The 22,016-nt window shown below is 39.3% G+C and overlaps 1 protein-coding gene across 1 annotated transcript in view; it reads left to right on the forward strand.

Annotated features, from left to right (window-relative positions):
- The window catches only part of LMBR1L (limb development membrane protein 1 like), a 61,815-nt gene extending 41,800 nt beyond the window's left edge, over positions 1-20,015 (forward strand). Inside the window, exons 4-17 of the mRNA XM_073663776.1 lie at positions 390-529; positions 2,380-2,483; positions 2,655-2,781; positions 4,014-4,082; positions 4,330-4,394; positions 4,531-4,603; positions 4,689-4,772; positions 6,210-6,286; positions 6,916-6,993; positions 7,082-7,155; positions 7,336-7,426; positions 8,648-8,714; positions 11,755-11,916; positions 14,123-20,015. Of these exons, the coding sequence (XP_073519877.1) occupies positions 390-529; positions 2,380-2,483; positions 2,655-2,781; positions 4,014-4,082; positions 4,330-4,394; positions 4,531-4,603; positions 4,689-4,772; positions 6,210-6,286; positions 6,916-6,993; positions 7,082-7,155; positions 7,336-7,426; positions 8,648-8,714; positions 11,755-11,916; positions 14,123-14,178 (1,267 nt within the window). The 3' untranslated portion in view covers positions 14,179-20,015. The remainder of the gene's footprint in view (positions 1-389; positions 530-2,379; positions 2,484-2,654; positions 2,782-4,013; positions 4,083-4,329; positions 4,395-4,530; positions 4,604-4,688; positions 4,773-6,209; positions 6,287-6,915; positions 6,994-7,081; positions 7,156-7,335; positions 7,427-8,647; positions 8,715-11,754; positions 11,917-14,122) is intronic.
- Positions 20,016-22,016: the final 2,001 nt, after the last annotated feature.

Raw genomic sequence — 22,016 nt, forward strand, 5'->3', positions numbered from 1 at the left:
TTGGAAAAGGCAGAAGACTCAGTGATGCCTCGTTCGGAGGTTTGTTTTTCACGTGCTCCTTCTGTTCCAGTTTTATGTCCGAGAGTGGAGACATGGCCGCATGCTGGATCATAACAAACGAGCACTTTATATGAGTGATCATCACATTACTCATTAAGAGGTTGGAAAGTTTTCATAGCTTTAAAGGAACATTTAAACCTTTATTGTTACCACACTGTGGTTATAATTATTGTCCTCATTACATATATCACTGAAACAAAACACTGGTAATGGGATCGCACTTGTAGTCGTTACCTCGGAAGTGTAGACTTATTGTAGATGATTTGCCAGTGAACAACATCCATTTATATAGTAATGGTGCTAATAGATATTGTTGTGTTTCTGTACAGGCTATGGATGTGCACATTTACGCTCGCTGTGTCTGTGGGGGCTGTCCTCCTGCTGCCCTTCTCCATCATCAGTAATGAGGTGCTACTCTCTATGCCACACAATTACTACATCCAGTGGCTGAATGGATCCCTCATCCATGGTGAGTACAAGCAAAAACTTCTTGGACCTGCCACACTCTGGCTCATCAAAATAAGAAAGGCAGGAGGAATGTAAATGACGCCTGCATATGGCTTAGAGCGAAATGCTTTAATGAGTAGCTTACAATTTCCATCTCTATTTCCATACCAGAAATCATCCGAATGCCATCCTCAGAGGAATGTGTGTAATGAAATATCCAGCAGCACCTTTCTACAACACAACCTGTTTTATGAGTCTTATTTTAGTTTTACATTTTTCTTGTATCATTTGTTCTGCGCTACATTTTAAGATTACCAGTCACCCAGGCAGACTCCTGTTAGAGCGTCCATACAGTGCCCCATCTAAACTAAACTGCAAGTATGGACCAACAACAGTATTAGTCAGCAAGCCTAAGAAAAATCTTCCTTGTCATAAGAAAAAATAAGGAAAGTACACATGATTTCATTCAGTTCTAATGAATAGTTGTCATAGGATTCCAAGTGAAAGACCACGTGAGACAAGCCATTTTCCAGCTTGCATAATGACTTTCTTCTAATCACTGGTTCAGAGTTGTTAGGGGAGCATTTTGGGGTGGTAATAGGGCACTAGTCTTGATAGTAGTTGTGGTAAAAATTAGTTTCACTGCTTACAGCTATAGTCTTATAGTTTTGCAGCATTGTTGTGATGATATACACAGATGTATCAGATATTAACAATGGGAGAGCAAGTACATGCCACAGTTCTTAAACTATAAGAAGCACTTTTCAGCAAGAGAAAAATCTTGCTAAAAAGTATGTGTGTTTACCAGTCTGGAGGCAGCTTCCTTTGAGGACAACACTGACAAAGCGTCCTTTTTGAGAGAAATGCGCTCTCTGCTCTTGCCCGACACTGAAGTATCTGATAAGTGTAGGGCACGAGAGAAAGCTACCAAAGCCTGCTCATCTCTAAAACCGCACAAATTCTGCAGGTCCTGACTAGCTGAAGACCCTTTCAGGTCATGTAATCAGTCACATGCCTGGGAGGAACTTCTGTATGCGTGTTGTAGCAGAGCTGTGTAGTCGTTGTTGTCCAAAAAATGCGGTGTTTAGTGTGCCTTTTATTTATTCGCTAAGAGTCATACAGCCTGATTGGGTTAGATACAGTACATGCCTTTTATAGGTGGCAGTCACTTACAGGGGTTATTTGGGTATATAATGTTGATGACTTCTCTTTAAGGTAGATCATCAATAGCAGAATATTGGGGGTTTGACAGCAGGCAAACCTAAACCCACTGATGAGCTGCTGGCAACTCTGATCGCGGATGGATGTAAACTCTGCTCAGTGATTACATCACTCCATTGCCGGAGCTTCTAACAGCTGATCTTGGGGGGTGCAGGGTTTTGGACTCCCATTGATCTGATATTTATGACCTATTAAGGATGGGTGATCAGGATCTTGTGACCAGACAACCCCTTTAATACTGGCTGTTATAGTGTACTGTAGGTATTTTTCTTCTCTAGCCTTTATACCAGCTCACTGCTGTGCTGCGGGTGTTATATATTAATATGCCAAGTTGAGATCCCTAGCGCTTTATCTTTTGTAGCAGAAAATATCTTGTGTTTTGGCCTAAATCATGCAAATCAGCCTGCTTGTCTGGTCCCACGGTCACAGGTTGTACCTATGCCTACAGATACAAGTCGTCTTCCAAGGAAACTCATTCCTGTCATTGCAGATAAACCCATAACTGATTACATGTTGTGGTTGTAGATTTACTGGGAAATGTGCGATAACACCCCTGGAAGAATTAGTAGTCCTACACATAAATGCTCAGACTTTGGTCATAAATCATATGCATTGTCCGTCCCCGGTTAACCCTTTATTCTCTACTTACAGGCCTTTGGAACTTGGTGTTTCTATTTTCAAATCTCTCTCTAGTCTTTCTGATGCCTTTTGCATATTTCTTCACTGAGGCAGAAGGATTTGCAGGATCAAAAAAGGTAAAACTGTAGTTTTGTTGGTCTTCTCTTTTCATCTATGTCCCTTACAGTAAATGTGAACCAGGGAGAGTGATGTGATGTGGATGCCGGCCATTTTGTGTCTAATTATATGTGATGTGGGAGCTTTTTTTCATTATAACAGTTGTTTTTTTCTTACTTTCTTGCTCCCAGGGAGTGATGTCCAGAGTATATGAGACCTCTGTAGTTCTTCTGCTTCTCACCCTCCTGGTCTTCGGCATTCTGTGGGTGGCATCTGCAATTGTAGATGATGACGCTGCTGGGAGGGAATCTCTCTATGGTATGTGTTTTTTTGTCTTTTAAAAATACTAATTATTATTTTTATAATATAGTGCCAACATATTCGGCAACACTTTACAATTTTAGGGGCGACTTGTGTCTTTTAGTTAGATGGTATCTGGAGGGTTAGGGGTTTTATTATGTTCACCCTTATGAATCCAGTCTGATAGTATAATTAAACAGTTCCTCTCCCCCCTACAATAGATTCTTATACATGAACAATAGTTTGTTACCTAACAGCCACTATGTATTTTGGTCTATTAGTACAGCCTTATTTGTCGTGTTTCCTGATACGGTGTAATTACTAGATATTCGGACACTCGTGGGTTGTGGTTCACCTGACTTGAGCTTGACAGCGCCATATATGCCTATCAGGATGTTCGGTCCTGGTCAGGAGACCCACGGCTAATCACCGACTGTGACACATGGATGTGCTGCATAACATTAGTGTAGCCTCCTCTATAGAGGATTTCCATTTCTACATACAACAATAAATTGTCCATAAAATAGTAAATTAGAAGCTAGAATGATCACCAAAGCTTGAAATATATTTAATTTAGGATAGGTGCAGATGAGCATCTGAAAAAAAAATCTTTTATTTTTATCCAGAGAAAAAAACGGACGCTTTTTCATCTGTATTGTGGTCCATATGTGTGTTTTTGACATCTAAAGTTTTTTTTATTTTATTTTCCGTTAAATTTTTTTTTTTATTAAGGGCCCAATTAGTTTTGTAATGTAAAATTTTTCAATCACTCCATTAGAAACAGATCCCATAGCAATGGTGTCAGTATATCGGCATTATTTAAATGCATCCATTGATTGATTTCATAGACTGAATCGCTTTTGAAAAACGGATGAGACTTGTGCAGATTTCTTCACTTGGTCCTTGTGAAATAAATGTTCGTGTGAACTAGCACCTGGATTATCAGCGGTGTCCGTGTGTTGTCTTTTACACAGACAGCAGCTAGACAATCAGATTAATGGCTCCATTGCAACTAAGCAGAAAAATATCATTTTCATGTGGAAACCCTCTAAATGCTGGCCTTAAGTTCTAGTAATCACCATTTCACCTGTAAAAACCTCACGGCTAATAAGTGCACCACAAAGCTGCTGCATTGATGGGAAAGGCACTTGCGGCTTTAAGGTCTTTCCATGATTTGGACCCAGCTGTCAAATACTGTGATGTAAGTTATGACCTAATGGACAGCTGACAGGTCTCCTCTTCTCTTTCAGACCTGTGGGAATACTACCTCCCGTACCTGTACTCTGGCATCTCTCTGCTGGGTGTCCTGCTTCTATTATGTAAGTATGACATGAATGTACATGTTTCCTCTAGGGAAGGAGTTGGTGGCATTCTGCAGCACTGACACTGTAGTTGTACTTACCAGCTACATAGCAGCCATAGTTCAGCACAACCATGTCCTTTGTATTGCTAGATTGGTGTCACATGAAGCTTTTCTGTCTTGCTGTATTTATGGACTTTCTCCCGGTAATCTATTGAATGGAGTATTTGTTTTGGTCACTTTTTTTTTTTCTTTTTTCCATACAGTTTGCACTCCATTAGGACTGTCTCGGATGTTCTCAGTTACTGGAAAGCTGCTTGTCAAACCTCGGGTGGGTATATATTCAGATCACATCTAGTCTTTTTCATATATATTTGGCTGTATTTGTATTGACATTCCCAAAATAATTTATTTCAATTGGAAAGAAAATGATCTGTCTTAACGCTGTGTACCTTTTGATCTCACAGCTCTTGGAGAACTTAGAGGAACACCTGAGCTGTACGGCATTTGAAGAAGCGGCTATATCCCGTAAGATCTCAAGTAGGTACCTGATTAGGATAGGATTCCTGGTTTACAGACTCTTGGGTTTTCTGTCTCATCTTCTTTTTGGGATTTTACTTTACAGCTAAGGCATCTTGTTGGCTGAACCTAAACATGGAGGCTCTACAGAAAAGACTATTGGCTATAAAGAGCCACAGAATTACATTAGGTGAGTTTTTATTAGTTTGTGTGAATTGTCAAAAGACCCCACTACACATTATATGCACATCTGGACCCACCAGTTTCAATGGGGACCCCTGACTCTCCCCTGACAGATGATGGTCGGGAAAGAGAAACATCGGACATTTGAAATTTTACCGTCTGATTCTTTTGTTTTTAGGGGCAATAAGTCACTGCCAGATGTGTCTGGCAGCGTCTTTCTCCACTTTGGCCATTGAAAACACTTGAACACTTGGCTGTGTATGGGGAAAGTTTGGAGAAATGGCTGTCTGACAGTTATCTCATGTTCATGGCCAGTTTAAGGATGCAATTTCTAAATGGGTCATTATTGTATCACTGGAAGGACTGTGCACACTTATTTAGAGTAAATATTTTCATGTACTACAGGTCACAAAACTAAGGGGAATTGCATTTATATTGCTTGTAAAGGTGACGTAATCCAGGGTCTGTTCACTTAAAGCGTAACTGTTTTAATTTATATCACATAATACACATGAAAATGAGAAACTTCGTAATATACCTTATTAGAGAGATCTGCTTCTTTCTCCTCATGTACTGATCTTTCATTATCAACGTTTTCATTTCATGAGTAAAATCTGTATTTATTGAAAACAGATTGTTACTAATGATGAGCGAGTATGTTTTGTTAACCCTTTCGCCGAGTATACTCGGCCGAGCACCGAGTATTTATAGCTTTGTATCTAACCGCTTTCTCAAAAGCACGTGATGTCCTTGAGAAAGCGGTTAGATACACTGCGAGACGCTCGTTGGGCTCTTCTGACCACCCTCCTCTCCCCCTCTTTTTGGGCTGTGCTTTTCTGCCAGGTAATGAGCTCATGAAACTATAATGTGTGAGCACTTTGATTCTGACACAGATTCTCCCATAACATAGCAAGGGTGTTTCTTGCTAGTACTAGTGCATTTATATGTATTTGGGCTGATTTCTGTGTCTTTGCCCATAGCCACTTATGGTATTGAATGTTCACCATTCTGTTATCTTTTACTATTTTGGGCAAATGTGCAATCCTATAGATTCATGGGTCTATTATGATCTTACTATTAATAATGTACCTGGCTTGAAAAGCTACCTTCCAGGTATCTATTGGTTTCTTCTTTTTCTATTTATACTTTTTATGTGTATATTTCACTAATAAATTAATTTTTTGCATTATATGCTGAGTTGTTCTCCTCCTTTTATTATCTTCTAAAATAGGCAGAAACTGCAAAAAAGACACTAATAAAGCCAAGTAGTCCAAGGAGTTATAATGAAACGCCGCCATCTAGTGGCATCCCTTTATATGTCTGAAGTGGAAAAAAATGTCAAAGGAAATTATAATAAGCTTTTAAGTAGTCAAGATCACTCAATGTAATTTTCACAGACTAAAATTTGTTTTTCTTTAAATAATAGCAATTTTATTTATTTTAGAGATGAGAAGGAAAGCCTCACCATGGCAACGTAATTTGGTCTACCCCTTGGCCATGTTGCTGCTCCTCGCACTCACGGTAGGTGACTGGTAAATCAGAAGATACTGCAAATCAGACATTATATACAGTAAAATAACTCTGACCTGGTTATCTTATATTAGTTACTAGCAAAATACATGCCCTTGTATTGTGCAGTCACCTCAAAGATGTTTTACTAGCTAATTACACCGTAATTGTAAAACAATGAGAATATAATGGAAGGGCTACATATAGGACTATAAAGTGCTGGGTGGCATTTTCATGATGTGCTAGAAAATGTATGGTTATAAGGAGACCTAAACCAAAATCATATTATCTTGGAAGTCAGATTTTACTGGTATATGTCAAATTTGAAAATTGTCCTGGCAGAAAAGGGGATAAAAGGGTTTGTCCAGTCCAGAGAAAATATTACACACCATGTTATGATACAGCAATGTGCAGGGCCTGCCAGAAATTTGCAATGGGCTGGTCAACCCCTTTAACTGATGGTGTTGAACCTGAAACAATACTTTTTTTTGTTTAAGGTTTTTCTTTTCTTTTTTTTTTATTGTGCAAGTTTTTTTACAAGCCAAAGCTGAACACAAAATTGCCATTGTTTAAACTACTATTACATACATTTCAGTATAAATGCCGCCTTGCTGTGACATTGACTATTTATTTTCCTGAAGGGCATCTCTGTGCTGATCGTCTGCTTCCACATCTTGGAGCTTCTCATCGATGATTCCGCCATGCCAAAAGGGATGCAGGTACTTAGCATTTATACAAAATACAGCTAAAATGTTACTATTATCTCCCTGGATTTTATTAACTGAAGCAATTGGCATTGTTTCGCAGGACTCACGCCTTGGGAAGGTTTCTTTCTCCGTCTTTGGGCCTTTTGGAGCAGCCGTGCAAGTCGTCCTCATATTGTATCCTTTGCTTGAAAGTAAAATTTGTGAAGATGTATAGATGGTTCCATGAATCCATGCCATCGTAAGAGGCCAACTAGGAAAAACCACAAAACTGAATATGAATATTCTCGGCTCCTGGGGTATTAGTATGTACACAATTGCAGTGTTAATGGATATGAATCCTTAACTTCACACCAGCTACTTGATGGCCGCATCAGTCGTTGGGTTTTACAGCTCTCCGTTCTTCATACGACTCCTGCCCCAGAAACATAACACAACCATGACCAAAGTATGACGTTATTACTTGTCTTTATCTGTGGTGATGTAACTTGGAAAGTGCAGAGCAACTATAAAGTAGCCATAACTCTCTTGTAACTGCAGTCTGTAAAAAATGGCCTGGCCAAAAATGGAAAACCCATCCTGATCAGCTGTAATTAGCATTGGGGTTAATAAAGCATCACACAGTGCAAACTGAAATCAGTGTGGGCCCGTTGTATACAAACAAGGGATGATTATTAATGGACTGCATAGAAATGATGTTCTGAAGACTTTGTGTTGTGAATGCAGAATTACTCTGCCAGTTTTTACAGTAATCCTATTTTCTATAGTAGTACGATTATCACCTATGGGTGCACGGGTTGTGTAACTGTTTCAAGTTGATAATATATTAATGTTGACATCCGAGGGGGGAAAGGATGGGTGCAGTTCTTCCATTAGGCCCCAATTCATCAAAGTTTTTTCGCCAGAAAACTAGTGTGAAAGCTTTGAAAAGTGCGCAAAAAATCTGCAAATGTGAAGCTGTGCAAATATTTAGCGAGTTTTGGTATTTTTATTCCATTTGCACCTAGCTCTTACTGAGTGCCTGAGACAGGGGCGTGTATGAGTATGGCGATTCCTGCTCATTAAATTCAAGATGAGCAGTTGTGTTCCTTGCGCCACAATTCTTACATCAGTCCGTGACTGGAGTAAGATTTGTGGCAAGACTAACACAGAGGCGCGCACCGCTTTGCGCTTAGTTTGGATTAATTTTGAGGTGTGTGCTTCACACTACACCCCTCTGCCTTGTCAAGCCTGGCGTGAACAAGGCTGGCCTTAAAGAATCGGGGCCTTAGTGTGTACATCATGTCATCAACGGAAAAAGTGTGCTCAGCTTTTTCAAGTAATGATAAATCTTCATTCTACTAGTGGATTGATCTAGTACTTAAAAGGGGATCATTAGTCTAGAAACACAATTTTAAACCCTTTTTTTGAGTTGGCAGAAGAGAATCCCCTTTCCCCCCTCTTGTATACTCTGGAGCGGCCACAAAGAGTTTCTCTTACTCCGGGTGATCTTATTGATTTTATTACTTATGTAATGCTTCCTATCTCCAGCTGTGACACTACAGGGTCACTTTACATTAGTCTCATGGTTACCTCTGATATAATTGCTAATAATTGATATAACATTGTAACAAAAAAAAAGGTGAAGACCATTATTTACATGGCAAATAACCTTTGCTTTCTCTCCTAGATCATTGGAAACTGTGTGTCCTTGCTAGTTCTCAGCTCTGCCCTCCCAGTCTTCTCAAGAACGTTGGGTAAGGCTTATAATTACAAATGGATTTTATCTAAAGTATCGTCCATCCTTGTAGGACATTTTTTCACAGGAACATAGATTAGACTTTTATAATTTAACAACTGAATATACATTCTGCTATAAAAGGGTTGTATCAAGTTAATATGTTATTCCCTACAAATGGGATAGGTGATACTTTATTAATCTCTGGTTTCAACCACTGGGGCCCTCACCGATGCGGAGAAATGGGAGATAGCTGAGCCCTGTGCTTCTAGAGTAAGGCCGTCTTGTAGACAATGAATGAATTGGAAATGTGCATGTTTGACCTCTGCTTCATTCAGATGGGCTCTCCAGAGTTCCATTCTCGGGATCAATGGGGGTCTCAGCTGGTGGACTATCTATCAATAAGTTATCTAAAGGGGATTAACATGGTACAGTACCCACTGCAGTTTCCACTCTGGAATTTGCGTTTTTTAAGAACGATGTGAGAGGCTGATTGCTAATAACCTCCAAAAGACAATTCCTTTGTCTTGTTCTTTGATAGAAACTGATTATCTTGCACTGGAAATCCAGATCTACCAGTATAGCAAAATGGACACAGGAAATCAATTCCAGCCTTCTATAACTTAGTGGGAACTACATATATTATAAGAGATTGGAGGTAATTGTTTTGTGGTAAGAGGCCAGAAATGCATGGTCATTCAGTTACAGAAAACTGAGTGTCCATTCTGATTTAAGGGCTCGTTCTACTGAATACTAAGCAGGCTGACCTTTTTGATGTGACGGTTAGTTTTACTAAAATTGCCTATCAACAATTTAGTTTAATTCACTCTTAATTGTTGTGATCTTTACTTGAGTAAGGTTAGACTCTTGTCACAAATTAAATGTTTGATGTATACCGTGAATAAGTCTACACCCCCCCTATTCTGTTTAAATTAAAAAAAAAAACATTTAATGTAAAATAAAAAATATATATATTTATATTATACCAAGAAGAATAATTTCATAACTTTTTCCACCTTTAATGTCACCCATATTCGGTACAAATCAATTGAAAAATAAACTGAAATCTTTTTGGGTGGGAAAATAAAGAACTAAAATAATGTGGGTGCATAAATATGCACACCCTTAGGCTATGTTCACACTCGTTGTGTTTTGCTGCGTATTTTGCAGCATCTCATCTTTATAGTTTATAAATGCAGGGACAGTACAAAAATGTTTGATCTTCCTGGAGTACCCCTTTAATGCTGCCTCCACTGTGCCTCACTGTGGGTATGGCGATCTATTGATGATGCACAGTGTTAGCTTTGCGCTACACGAACCTTTTGGAATCATGGCCAAAAAGTTCAATCTTTGATTTATCAGACCATAACAGATTTTCCCACATAATTTTTGCAGACTTTGATGTAGGTTTTGACAAAGCATAGCTGGGCTTGAATTTTTTGTTTGTTTGTAAAAAAGGGCTGCCGTGTTGCCACCCCACCCGCCATAAATATGAAGAATATGGGAGATTGTTGTCACATGCAGTACACAACCAGTACTTGCCAGAAATTCCTAAAGATCCTTTGAAAATTTGTCAAGGAGGCTGTAAATAGGCCTACAGCAACATCATCTGGTCTTTCCATCAATTTTTGAAGGATGTCCGGTTCTAGGTAATGTCACTTTTGTGCCAAATTTAGGCCACTTGATGACTGTCTTCACACTTTTCCATGGTCTATCTAATGCCTTGGAATTTTTTTGTAGCCTTCTCCTGACTAATAACTTTCAACAATTAGATCCCTTTGTTGTGGTCTAAGCGGTTTACAGCTTTTGCTGTAAAATGTAACTAGGAAGTTGTCAGGAAAACCACACTAGAACAGCTAAATTTTGTATGGGGTTAATCAGAAACCCTGTAAATGATGGCAGCTGTGTACTGAATACGATTTACCATCAGTTTAAATGTGGTAATTCTGAACACAACCACATCCCCAATTACAAGAGGGGGTTCACACTTATGCAACCACACTATTTTAGTTTTGTTACTTTTTATTTTCCTCCTAAAAATTATTTCACTTTTTCTCAATGTATTTGTGATTGAGATTATGAGAGACAATGAAGGTGGAAAAAGTTCTGAAATGATTCTTGGTGTGATTATTTTTTTAAATGAAAAATAGGGGTGTGTGGATTTTTTATATCCAGTGTATAAGGCAGTGGTCAGATTCCTGCAACACAGCTCTATGTTGTAGTCATATATACATTTGTATATATATATATATATATATATATATATATATATATATACATACACACATATATATATACATACATATACATACACATATATATATACATACATATACATACACATATATATATACATACATATACATACACATATATATATACATACATATACATATATGTGTGTGTGTGTGTATATATATATATATACACAGTACAGACCAAAAGTTTGGACACACCTTCTCATTTAAAGATTTTTCTGTATTTTCATGACTATGAAAATTGTACATTCACACTGAAGGCATCAAAACTATGAATTAACACATGTGGAATTATATACTTAACAAAAAAGTGTGAAACTACTGAAAATTTGTCTTATATTCTAGGTCCTTCAAAGTAGCCACCTTTTGCTTTGATGACTGCTTTGCACACTCTTGGCATTCTCTTGATATATATATAATATTATTTTATTTTACAAGAATAGGGTAGGCTCCTGTACAGATGAAGCAAGGAATCAATTCCCTAACAAAATATTGTAATTCTGCTTTGGCTTTCCACATCTGTTTGATTGTGGCTTATCACTGCATGTTTTGCAGGGTGACCTGGGATTTGTTTTATTCATGGGACCAGATGGCAAGATCACTGGTTTAAAAGAATGCTCCTGTAATAAAATCACAAATGGACAGCTAGCTGGACATAAGAGATTATAGAGGATGCTTAATATTGGATACTAAAAGAACATACTGTGGCTAGACTATTCACTGTTTGATATGTAACATCCTTCTGTCATTATTATTCGATTTCTTATGTCTATGATTTTTTTTCCTGCCATTAACATTTAGGTATCACCAGATTTGACCTTCTGGGAGACTTTGGGCGTTCCAACTGGCTGGGAAATTTTTACCTGATCTTCCTGTACAACATCTTGTTTGCCGGTCTCACCACACTTTGCCTAGTAAAGAAGTTTACCTGGGCCATGCAAGCTGAGCTTATCCGTGCATTCGGTAAGAGCGTTGTCTGGAAAAGAACTGGATTTGAAATAGGTCCATTTTATAGCTATTAGAAATACATTTTAAAGGGGTTGGCCAGTCTAAATTGATGTCTGCAGTCACTCTATGTGACTCAGACTTATGAATCCCCCCCCCAGCGCACGCACTGTGCGCTGCAAGGTTTTGATGGTTTCTGAGCCAGTAATGGCGTTTATGTATACGTTATGCCTACTCCCGGCCAAGTATATGGAGCGAGTGGCCAGGAGTATACATAACGCATACGTATCTGCCAGTCCGAACTCAGAACCGGCAAATCGTTGCAGCGCACAGTGCATGCACTGGGGGGATTCATAAGTCTGCAGTCAAACAGAGTGACTGCAGACTTATCAATTTAGACCGGACAACCCCTTTAATGCAGAGTAATCGTTAAAATATCTGTGGCCAATTGCATACATCTGGAAATTACTCAGAATTTATTTCTTTTTTTGCCTGCACTTTCCCTTAAAAGGGTTATTCCAATCTTCATAGATGGGAATACTGGGCAGTGTTTGCAAATACAATCAATTTTGCAATTTACTGCATGTTAAAATTTTCATCCGTTCTTGAGATATTTAAAAGTTTTTCTTTTTTGTTATAGCCTGTTGCCTTGGAGACCGACCACTGCCGCTAGACAGCGGAACGTGCACAGTGCTTACAAGCTTTTTTTTTTTTTTTATTGAGCTTGTAACTATTATGAAGCTGGCCAGGAACACTCAAGCATGCTGTTGCTGCTAAATGCCGGTCAGCCTCAGCCCAGTGAATACACGTTAGATATCAGCAGTGAACGTTATCATAGACAACAAGTTATAAGCGAAATAAATTATCTCAAGAACGTCTGCAAATTTTAATATGTAGTAAATTGCAAAAGTGCTTGTCTTTGCAAACACTGCTCAATATTCCCATCTGTGAAGAATATATACTATCCAACAATATCCAGCTATGCAGATGCAAATAACACTTTAATCACCATTGCGGCTTATTAACGTTTATATTCTGCAAGAATATCGGGCATTTCTTAAAAGCATTTTGTTAATTGTATTTATCTCTGGAGCTACCTGATAAGTTGAAGGGCAACTGTATGTAATTTGTCAGATATGTGCGAAGCACTATTGATGAGCGAGCATGCTCGTTTAACCCTTTAAATGAGCACGCTGCGGTGCTCGCCGAGTTTGCTTGTTTGTTAGGCAATCCCTGCATGTGTCACAGCTGTCTGACAGCCATGACACATGCAGCCGCGGCAGCTCAAACATAGATGCCGAGCATGCCGCAAATACTCGGTGAGCACCAGAGCGTGCTCATTTAAGGGGTTAAACGAGCACGCTCGCTCATCACTACTAAGCACATTTTGTGCAGTGCCTTGTCCTGCCTAATCGCCATTTAACTGCTGAAGTTCTTTACTGCTACAATATTCTTTTGAAGCCACTTGTTTCAATGATAAAGTACTACAACGTTATACCTCTGTTTCTTAGTAATTGAATAAAAACAACAGGGAACCTCAATTTGGACAAATCACTATATATTTAGCATTTATTTATATAATATAAGTTAAATTTGCAATTTTGGCATGATCAGCCCTTCATCTAATGTGTATAAAGGCTGTCCTGACTTGTCCACAGCAGCACTATCAGAGTACAGGAGAGCATATGCCCTATAATTTATTATCATGGGAGATGATCCTTCTCCAGAGGTCTCACCAAGCAGCTTAGTTTCTATAGACCTTGCATTTTATGCTATGAAATCCCCAGTTCTTGTATGCATGAGTCCAGGGGGCGGTCCTGCCCAGTGATTGACAGCCTTCCCTGTATGACTGTGCATGCAGGTATAGCTCAGTCACTAGTAGGACTGCCCACTGGACTAATTTACATACAAAAACCAGGGATTTCAATGACTAAAATGCAAGTTGTACTGAATCTATTTCTAACAAACCTATATACCATTCTGCTCCGCTTCTGTATACTGTGCTGTCCTCAGATCGGACCGCATGTACAACGTGACTGATTCCCATTAACATACACCTTTCATAACAAGAGATCAGACAGATATAAAGACCCTGTGTAAACAGCAGCCATTTAACCTTATATGCAAATGTTTAGGAAAAATAAATGACTTATTTATATATAATATGGAAAATGGCCCTGATATATACGCTGTTGTTTGATTCCCCTATTTGTTCGCCTTTTAGGACTAGACAGATTATCTCTGCCTGTGAACAGAATTCGCAGTCAAGGAAAGGCCTGATTTACCTCCAAGGAATTGTCTTACAGTATGACGAGCACCTGGTATCCAGGTCCTTGCATCCATGGATGGTCAGACAATCCGCTCAGATGGTGATTCTAGCTTTGATGGACTACGTCTCGTGAACGGACTTCATGGGACAGGAGCAATGGATTTATCAGGAGGAAATGGTTGGCGGTTTCTTGCCAGCTCCGGATCAGGATAAAGAACTAATGTTCCACAGTAATCTGAGCCAGTTCGTGCAGGGGTGAAGGTTCCCCCTTTACGTTGCTTGAATATGATTTCTGCTGCTAAAGAGTAGGAAAGGAGTAGAGATAGACTTTTTGTGTTGGTTTTCCTTTTTTTTTTTTATCATTAGAGATCTAATTTTCTTATCAGGGTATGTTCATTGATGGGATACATGCAACCCCAGCATTATGCCATGGACCACCTTTGTTTGGTTGTAGTAAGAGACTTGGAGGGTTTATTCTGTAAGACGAATAATCGCTGGAACGTTTCGCACACGGATGATATCATCTCGGATGGAGGAAGCTTCCACAAGTCTCCTTCGCTCTACTTGTGCTTGTTTACATGGACGCCACTCCTGCCCATAAGGGTCTTGTTGCCATCTCATCAGATGCAGGTGCCACTCACTAATAAGAGTTCACCAGCTTTTTATGAAGCCCATAAACCGAGAAACTCTTGTCCCTCATGTGAAGAGGGATCAGCTCCTTTATGTCTTCTGTGTCTTTTCGACTCATTTCATTGAGATTTTTATGTGTTTGTACCTGGGTCTCGTCAGTTCTTGAATGTGTGTAATATGCCAGGGAGCTTGTCTCCTCTGTCTATAGCTGTGTTAGTGTGAATATTTCCCATGCTGCGTCCTTCTCTATTTATTAGTTCCACAATCCCTCTCTTAGAATGTTCTAGACTTGCAGTATTTTCCGCCTCTGCTCCATGTTGTTAAGGAGGAATTTATGAAATACTTGATGCACAGTAACTCATAAAAAGTACCTAAAATCGCTGCCTTCCACCTCTTACCCTCATTTAGATACTTAGATGGGTTGTCCAGTGTCAAAAGACAAGCACTCTAAATCATGACTGTGTGACCACACACTGCCGAGATTTCCTTTTACACACCGTGGGATCGGGTGGTCACGTGACCGCATGTATGAGATTTACATAGACATGTACCGACTACTCTTATCCAGCTTCTCTCAATAGAAGAGAATGGAGAGAAGCACAAATGACGTGTTCACGTGACTCCCCCCTCGCACTGGGCATACAGGGGATCCGTGACAGTATACGATTACACACTGTCACAATACATCGGTCTGCAGTCACGTAAAGTGACTGCAGATTTTTCTTCTTAAACCGGACAGCCCCTTTAATCACCTTAAAGAAGATCATACTTCTGGAGGTCACAATGTCCACTTTCTGTAGCTGGAGATAGACTGCAACCCATGAAAACGATCAGTGACTGTAGTTCACACTCTGACGTCTGTACCCATCACTTGTCACAATATTATTTGTTAGCAGGGGGAAGGTGCCACAATAGGCATACAGTGCTTTATGGGTAAATCCACTATTCTCATTTTATTGTATTAGTTTAGTCTGTCTTTTCAGGTCAGATTTTAAGTTTACGATATATGAATGTTTACTGGAAAAACAAAGCTTAAATAAAAGTTGCCTTATGCATAAAACATATGTGTTAGGGCAATAATAGACATATAAACTAAAAGCCATTGTGAGATGAGACTTCTATATAGTCAATGTTACAAGGCAACTTTTTATTAGCAAACAGTGTAGTATTTTCTCTTTATTATTGCATCTACCTTTTTTAAAGCAGAACGTTTGGTAAGTGATGCATGTTACCTGATCTACAAGCAGTATGATTTCGGCCATATATGTTTAATTCTGATATGCTACAGTGTCGCATAGAAGAACAGTTTAAAAGCCACGGGGAACCCAGACGCACAGGAGGCCAGTCTGACAGGCGGGTCCACAGCGGCTTTCTCCCTGCCTGCTGCCCTGGCGTGACAGATCACTCGCTATACACGCACGCAGAGAGCGCACTGTCACTCCAAGGCAGTGGGCGAGGAGAAGCCTTCGGGAACCCGTCTGTCCAATTAGTCTCCTATATGGATTGGTCAGTCGGACCAATTTTAAACTGTTTTTCTCTGTGGATTGGGGAGCATGTATCAGCTGTCAGGTTCCCTTTTAACTAATCCCTGTAACAATTTTTTTTTTTTTCATCAAACCATTGCACATTCCACCACAAGGTGGCAGAAGACCGGATAAGTTTAATATTTACTTTTATAATATTATTTCTTTCAAGCCATTGATTTTTCTTTTGATGCAAAGCAGTTTACTATGCTATTCAATACCTTTTTTATTACAAATATAACTTTATTAAAGGGGTTATCTCCTCTTCACAAATTGGAAAAATTGTAATAACAAGCAACTTTGCTATTTACCGCTTATTAAAAATCCTCTTCGTTCCCCAAAACTGAGGGATTTTTAATTCTTTTGTTTACTGCTCTCTGCCTAGATTACTGGCCACTTCTTCGTTCTTATCAGTGGTGGCCAGTTTTCTAGGCAAGGAGTGCAGCTTCTCCAATGCTGAAGATGCCAAGCTGCCTCTGCTAGCAGCATCACGGAGTGCACAGTCTGGTGCCGCTGGTCTGGACTGTATCATTCAAGAGCAAGCGGGAAGCCGAGAGGCAGGAGAGAGATGCGCTCCTGAACACAGGTTGAGAAAACTCCTTTAAGCTCTAGTTTTGCTTGTAAATGGCATTAGATTGGTAAATGTACCTGATAAAACTGCTCCCTGTATATTGATCTGGTAAAGTTTAAAACTTATGGAAATGGAAATGAAACACCGTGTTCTATCCATTGACTATCCATTTCTTTTGCAGTTGTATGTCAAATGTTTAGTCTGTTTTAATAAATGTGGGAGTGTTCAGTCATTTTATCAGTAATTTTACCATTCTTTGTAGATTTCCTAAAAGCACTTTAAATTGGATCTGACCGCTCTCCTGACTTGTCCGTTTTAACAACTGCTTGTATTCCCATAATGTGACAATTTAGGAGCTGCTTCCCCAATAACTGTGTCGTTCCTCTGTTAGCCCGGGATTTAGGAATAAACTGGATGGTCGTTGTTGGGGGTGTCACTACACTCAACATTGTCCTATCAGTGCTGACTCTGTAGTGGCACAATTATAGCACCCAGCCCTCACTTTCTTCCTAAATTTCTGGGAGGAATAACAGGAAAAGATTATCTCTCAGAATAATACAAGGAATTACTAAAACCTGTCAGGGGAGGGAAAGAGAAGTGTTACTAACTCCTGAGGAGTGTCATTCCTCTGCCCATCTAGTGCAGGTATACCCACTATCTTCCCTTTAGCAGATGTCCTAAAATGGACAGCTCTGTCTGGTGACATTTTAGTTGTCATTTTACATTGCCAATAGTCCTTTACCGTGTTATATTTGATAAGCGGCATCTATGGAGTCCAGCTCCTTCTTCATTATGTTTACACATAGCAGATCATTGCTGAATAGTTTGCCTCTGTTCCATTCATCACAATGGGGCTCACAGAAATTGTGCTGCAGAAACAACTAATTCTTATATATAGAACAGATTACATCCCCTGTCTGTAGCTTACTTACTGTTATCTATCCAATACGATATCGATATATTTCTTGCTTATTTTTTTATTCGTTAAAGCGTAATTATACTATCATATTGTCCAGCATGGAAAGTTATGAAACTTTGCAAATCCCTTTATTAGGGATTTGTCGTCTTTCCTGTAAAAGGAAAAAAATGTTGCATATAAGTGGCTTCCAAACCCCTGCATTTCCCCATTCTATTTTCCTGTCCTTAGCTGCAGTGATATCAGGACATACTCATTTGGAGTACCGATGATGGCAGTGAAAGGGTCCGCACCTTTGACCTCTTCTTGTGCTTTTCAGACCAATCTTCCACAGCAGGACTTTCACTTCCATCATCTGTACTCCAAATGAGTACGCTCAGATATCAATGCAGCTAAAAGGCAGACAAAGATTAGGTGAAAGCAGATGTTTGGACGCCTCTTTCATGCAGTTTTTCTTTTTACAGGAGTGAAAACAAATTCCTTTTAATAAAGTGTTTTGAAAAGTTTCATATAATTTCAAGTCCACAATTCAAATGAAAACAGTTGATCCCCACCTTCTACAATGGTGCTGTTCCAGCAATGTCTGCGCCGCTATTCCCGGCAGGTGATGTGACATTATTGTGTTATGTGTCCACTAGAGCCAATGAGCGGATGCGGTTTTGCTGCAGCTCATCAATATCCCATCAGGGCGGACGTCCACACCAACAAAATAATAAAGGCTGCAGCCCAACAGCCGCTGCTCATTGGCTACATTGGGAACATGACACAACAATGTCACGTCACCTGCCCGGAATAGCGTTGCAGACATCACTGGAATGGCGCTGCTAGCTGAGCCGAGTATTGCTTATTTTAATTGAGATCCTGAATTGATTAAGCAGCAGTTGTCCAGTAGTGGACAACTCTATTTAACAATGGAAGTGTATAACATATTGCTTTAATGCAAAGCAGAAATGCACTGTTTAAATTTAAGATCACTTACAGCCCCCTAGTGGAGGTTTGAGCTAACTGCAATCTGTTGCGTAAACTTAAATTCAGTTCCCGTCATTACTGTGATAAATTCAGATTTAAGTGCAAAAAGTAACTAAATGCTCCACCTGTATTAGTGTCAGAAATGTTTTCCCTTACCAAAAGCATCTTATGATTCCATATTGCTGTCCCTTTAACTGCCAATCAGACATGATCTCCTGCCACTCTACCCATTTTTCCTGGCTTGTCTTCTGTCCATGTAATGTTTTCCTGCCACCAGTGGTATGTGTATTCATCTTTGGAAATATGATTGTTTGACAAATCTGTGGACTTATTAACTATTGTTTTTTAATCTTTTAGTTATACAGAATTGTTATTTTTAATAGAAAGAATCTAAAATCAGAAAGGATGAACGTGACATTAGTATTACCATTCTCGGAAAGCTCTTCCGTGACAAGTCTGTTTGGTCTGGATAATATAAGGTAGTGGTGAATGTATATTCCTGTACAGTTAAATGTGAAGAATGTTTGCTTAAAAATTGCTGTATAAGAAATGACTCCTCTGCTAGCTTTGGATATATCCAGATTTAGTGCCTTTATGCACCAAAGTCTGATAAAATGAAAAGAGAGCTTATTTGCTCCTCAATGTAACAATGTGTGCCTATGGGATATTTAAATGGTTGAATCTGCCATCTGGATATATGCAATGCTCTGACCGCAGACTATTATCCGGCTCTTGGGGTCGATCCTTTTTTAGCTGCAGTGTATTTATTGCATAGTACCAGACCTTAAATGGGTTTCCATTAGTACTTCCTTCTGCTGTGCACCTATCTTATACAATTGGGGTTTCCTAAAATAAGTCACAAGTTAAAATCCAAACCTGAATATTGCAGTCACGTTAGTCTACTTCATATCCAGGTTTAGAGATGTCCTAAGGATATCCGATTCTTGCAGGGGCGGGTGCACGACCAGAAGCAAAGTCATTGAGGATTCCCTTCATGATGCAATAAGTTGCATTAAATACAGCTGAAGTGCAAAACATGTTAACACCGATACAATTGTTATACAGAGACGTGATGTGAAAAGCATGCTGGGATTTGTAGTCACCAGGAGCTGCACGGGAAATGCCTAAGGTAGAGAATACTAAAAATGGTATGGGTGTGTATTCATCTATGTATATTTTTGTTTTGGTAAAAGCATAAAACACTATTTTCAACCAATTAAAATCTCCTCCTTTTTTGTACATGGTGGTGTTGCTCATTTTTTTTTATGTCTGTGCAGTATCAAAAAAGTGGTCAATGAGCTATACTTTACTGTTCAAACTTTTTCGGCAAGTGTGGAAAAAATGCTGCAAAGTAAGAATGCTTAAAAAAAAAAAAAAGTGTTTTAAAGGGGTTGTCCACTAGTAGGACAACCCCTTCTTGATCTAAATGTTTGTCCATGATAAAATAAAAATGCCTATACTCTCCTCCCGAGCCGGCGCTGTTCCAGCGGTGTCAGCACTTGCGGTCCCAGAGCTCTGGTGTGGTTATGTCACATGAGCATGGTGCCCAATGCAGACACCTTTCAAACGGCAATAGCACGGGAGGTGAGTATAAGCTTTTTTTTTTTATATTTTATTTTATCGAGCCCAAACATTTAGATCAAGAAGGGGTTGTCCTAGTAGTGGACAACCCCTTTAAATATTTTTTTATTTATCACTTCAGAAAATGCTAATTGAATGAACAAAAGCGATATCTAAATCCAATCCATATTTGGTGGGACCGCCCTTTGCCATCAGAACAGCATCAAGTCTTCTAGGTAAACTTGCACAAAGTATTCAGAGGAACTCGACAAGGAGGTTGTTCCAAACATCTTGGAGAACTAACCACAGATCTCCTGTGGATGTAGGCTTGTCAAATTCTTCCTTCATGTCTTCCTAGACAGATTTGATGATGTTGACCCTCAGCTGGTGAGGTGGGGTTTTTGTCACGCAACTGGTGATGTGGGGTTTCCTATACCCCAGTGTTTAGAAATCTCTTATTTTTACAGAAAATGCAAAGATCACGTTTGTTTTAATCGTTTTCTTATTGGCGATTGATTACACATGAGTATAACAAATTTTTGACACCCACAAATGGATGGAAGCTGGTGAGACACGTATCCTCATACCAGCATTTTTCAATGAATGGCAGCCGAACAAAAATTCCCTTGGGTGTGGCAAACCCCACCTCACCAGTTGAGGGTTAAGATCAGGGTCTGTGGGGGCCTTATGATCACTTCCAACACTTTGTTTTTACTTGAAAAAAGTTCTTAATGGCATTGACTGTATGTTTTGGTAGTTGGAGCCAATCCTCTCCCTGAGGATATTGCATTATCTGCCTGTGGCCACTCCAAATATTGATTTCTCTTGCATGACCACAAGAGGATTGTTTCTTTTCATAAAGTTGTGCAGTAAAGGTTGATAAGTCTAATATATAGTATGCCCCAGCTGCTGCCAAACCTCTTACTTAAAAATTAAGTATTCCATAGATGAAATGAAACACGATCTGGATAAATAATGAATAAATATTTAAGGGAGAAGAAATGATAACATGGGTGCATCCAAGTTATCAGTTAATTATGTTGTCTGCACACACACTTTATTCATGAGCCTGTATGATACCATCCCATGTCTATATGAGAAGATTGTTTAGCACATGCTTTAGATCATTTTAACCGTTGATGCGCTCAACCAAGTTATCTAAGAGAGGAGTTATGGCCGCATGAAGCCAAATGGCCTCTCTGTTCTGCTATATGTACAGTGATATTCTCACCAGAAGCATTGCCGCATGCGTACACAGTCCCAATAGGTTTAAAGCACAATCCTTTTTTTTTTTTTTTTTTTTCTGATGGGGGAGGGGGGAAACTTAATACACCTACAAATGAAATTTGAGTCATATGACGATAACGGAAGGGCTCATACAGTTGTATCAGTGCCATGGTACAGCGCTGTACAACTCTAGAGGTTGGACATAATATGGTGTATGCATGAGGCAAGATCTAGTGCCAAACCATTAGGTTACATCCACACGTGCGGTGGCTTTTCTACAGAAAATCTATGCAACAATCAAGAAACTGCTAATTCTTCAACTTCAATCCTACACAAAATCATGCAGATCTTAAAGATTCACTGCTGCGGAACAGCATATGTTTAAATAAAAAACACTCACACTATACTCACCTTCCAGACAATTCTGACAGCTGCTTCCCTCCAAAAAGTCAA

This window comes from Phyllobates terribilis, unplaced genomic scaffold (assembly GCF_046119375.1).
Source record: "Phyllobates terribilis strain yellow unplaced genomic scaffold, ASM4611937v1 Scaffold_2__4_contigs__length_985480577, whole genome shotgun sequence".
Taxonomy (NCBI): domain Eukaryota; kingdom Metazoa; phylum Chordata; class Amphibia; order Anura; family Dendrobatidae; genus Phyllobates; species Phyllobates terribilis.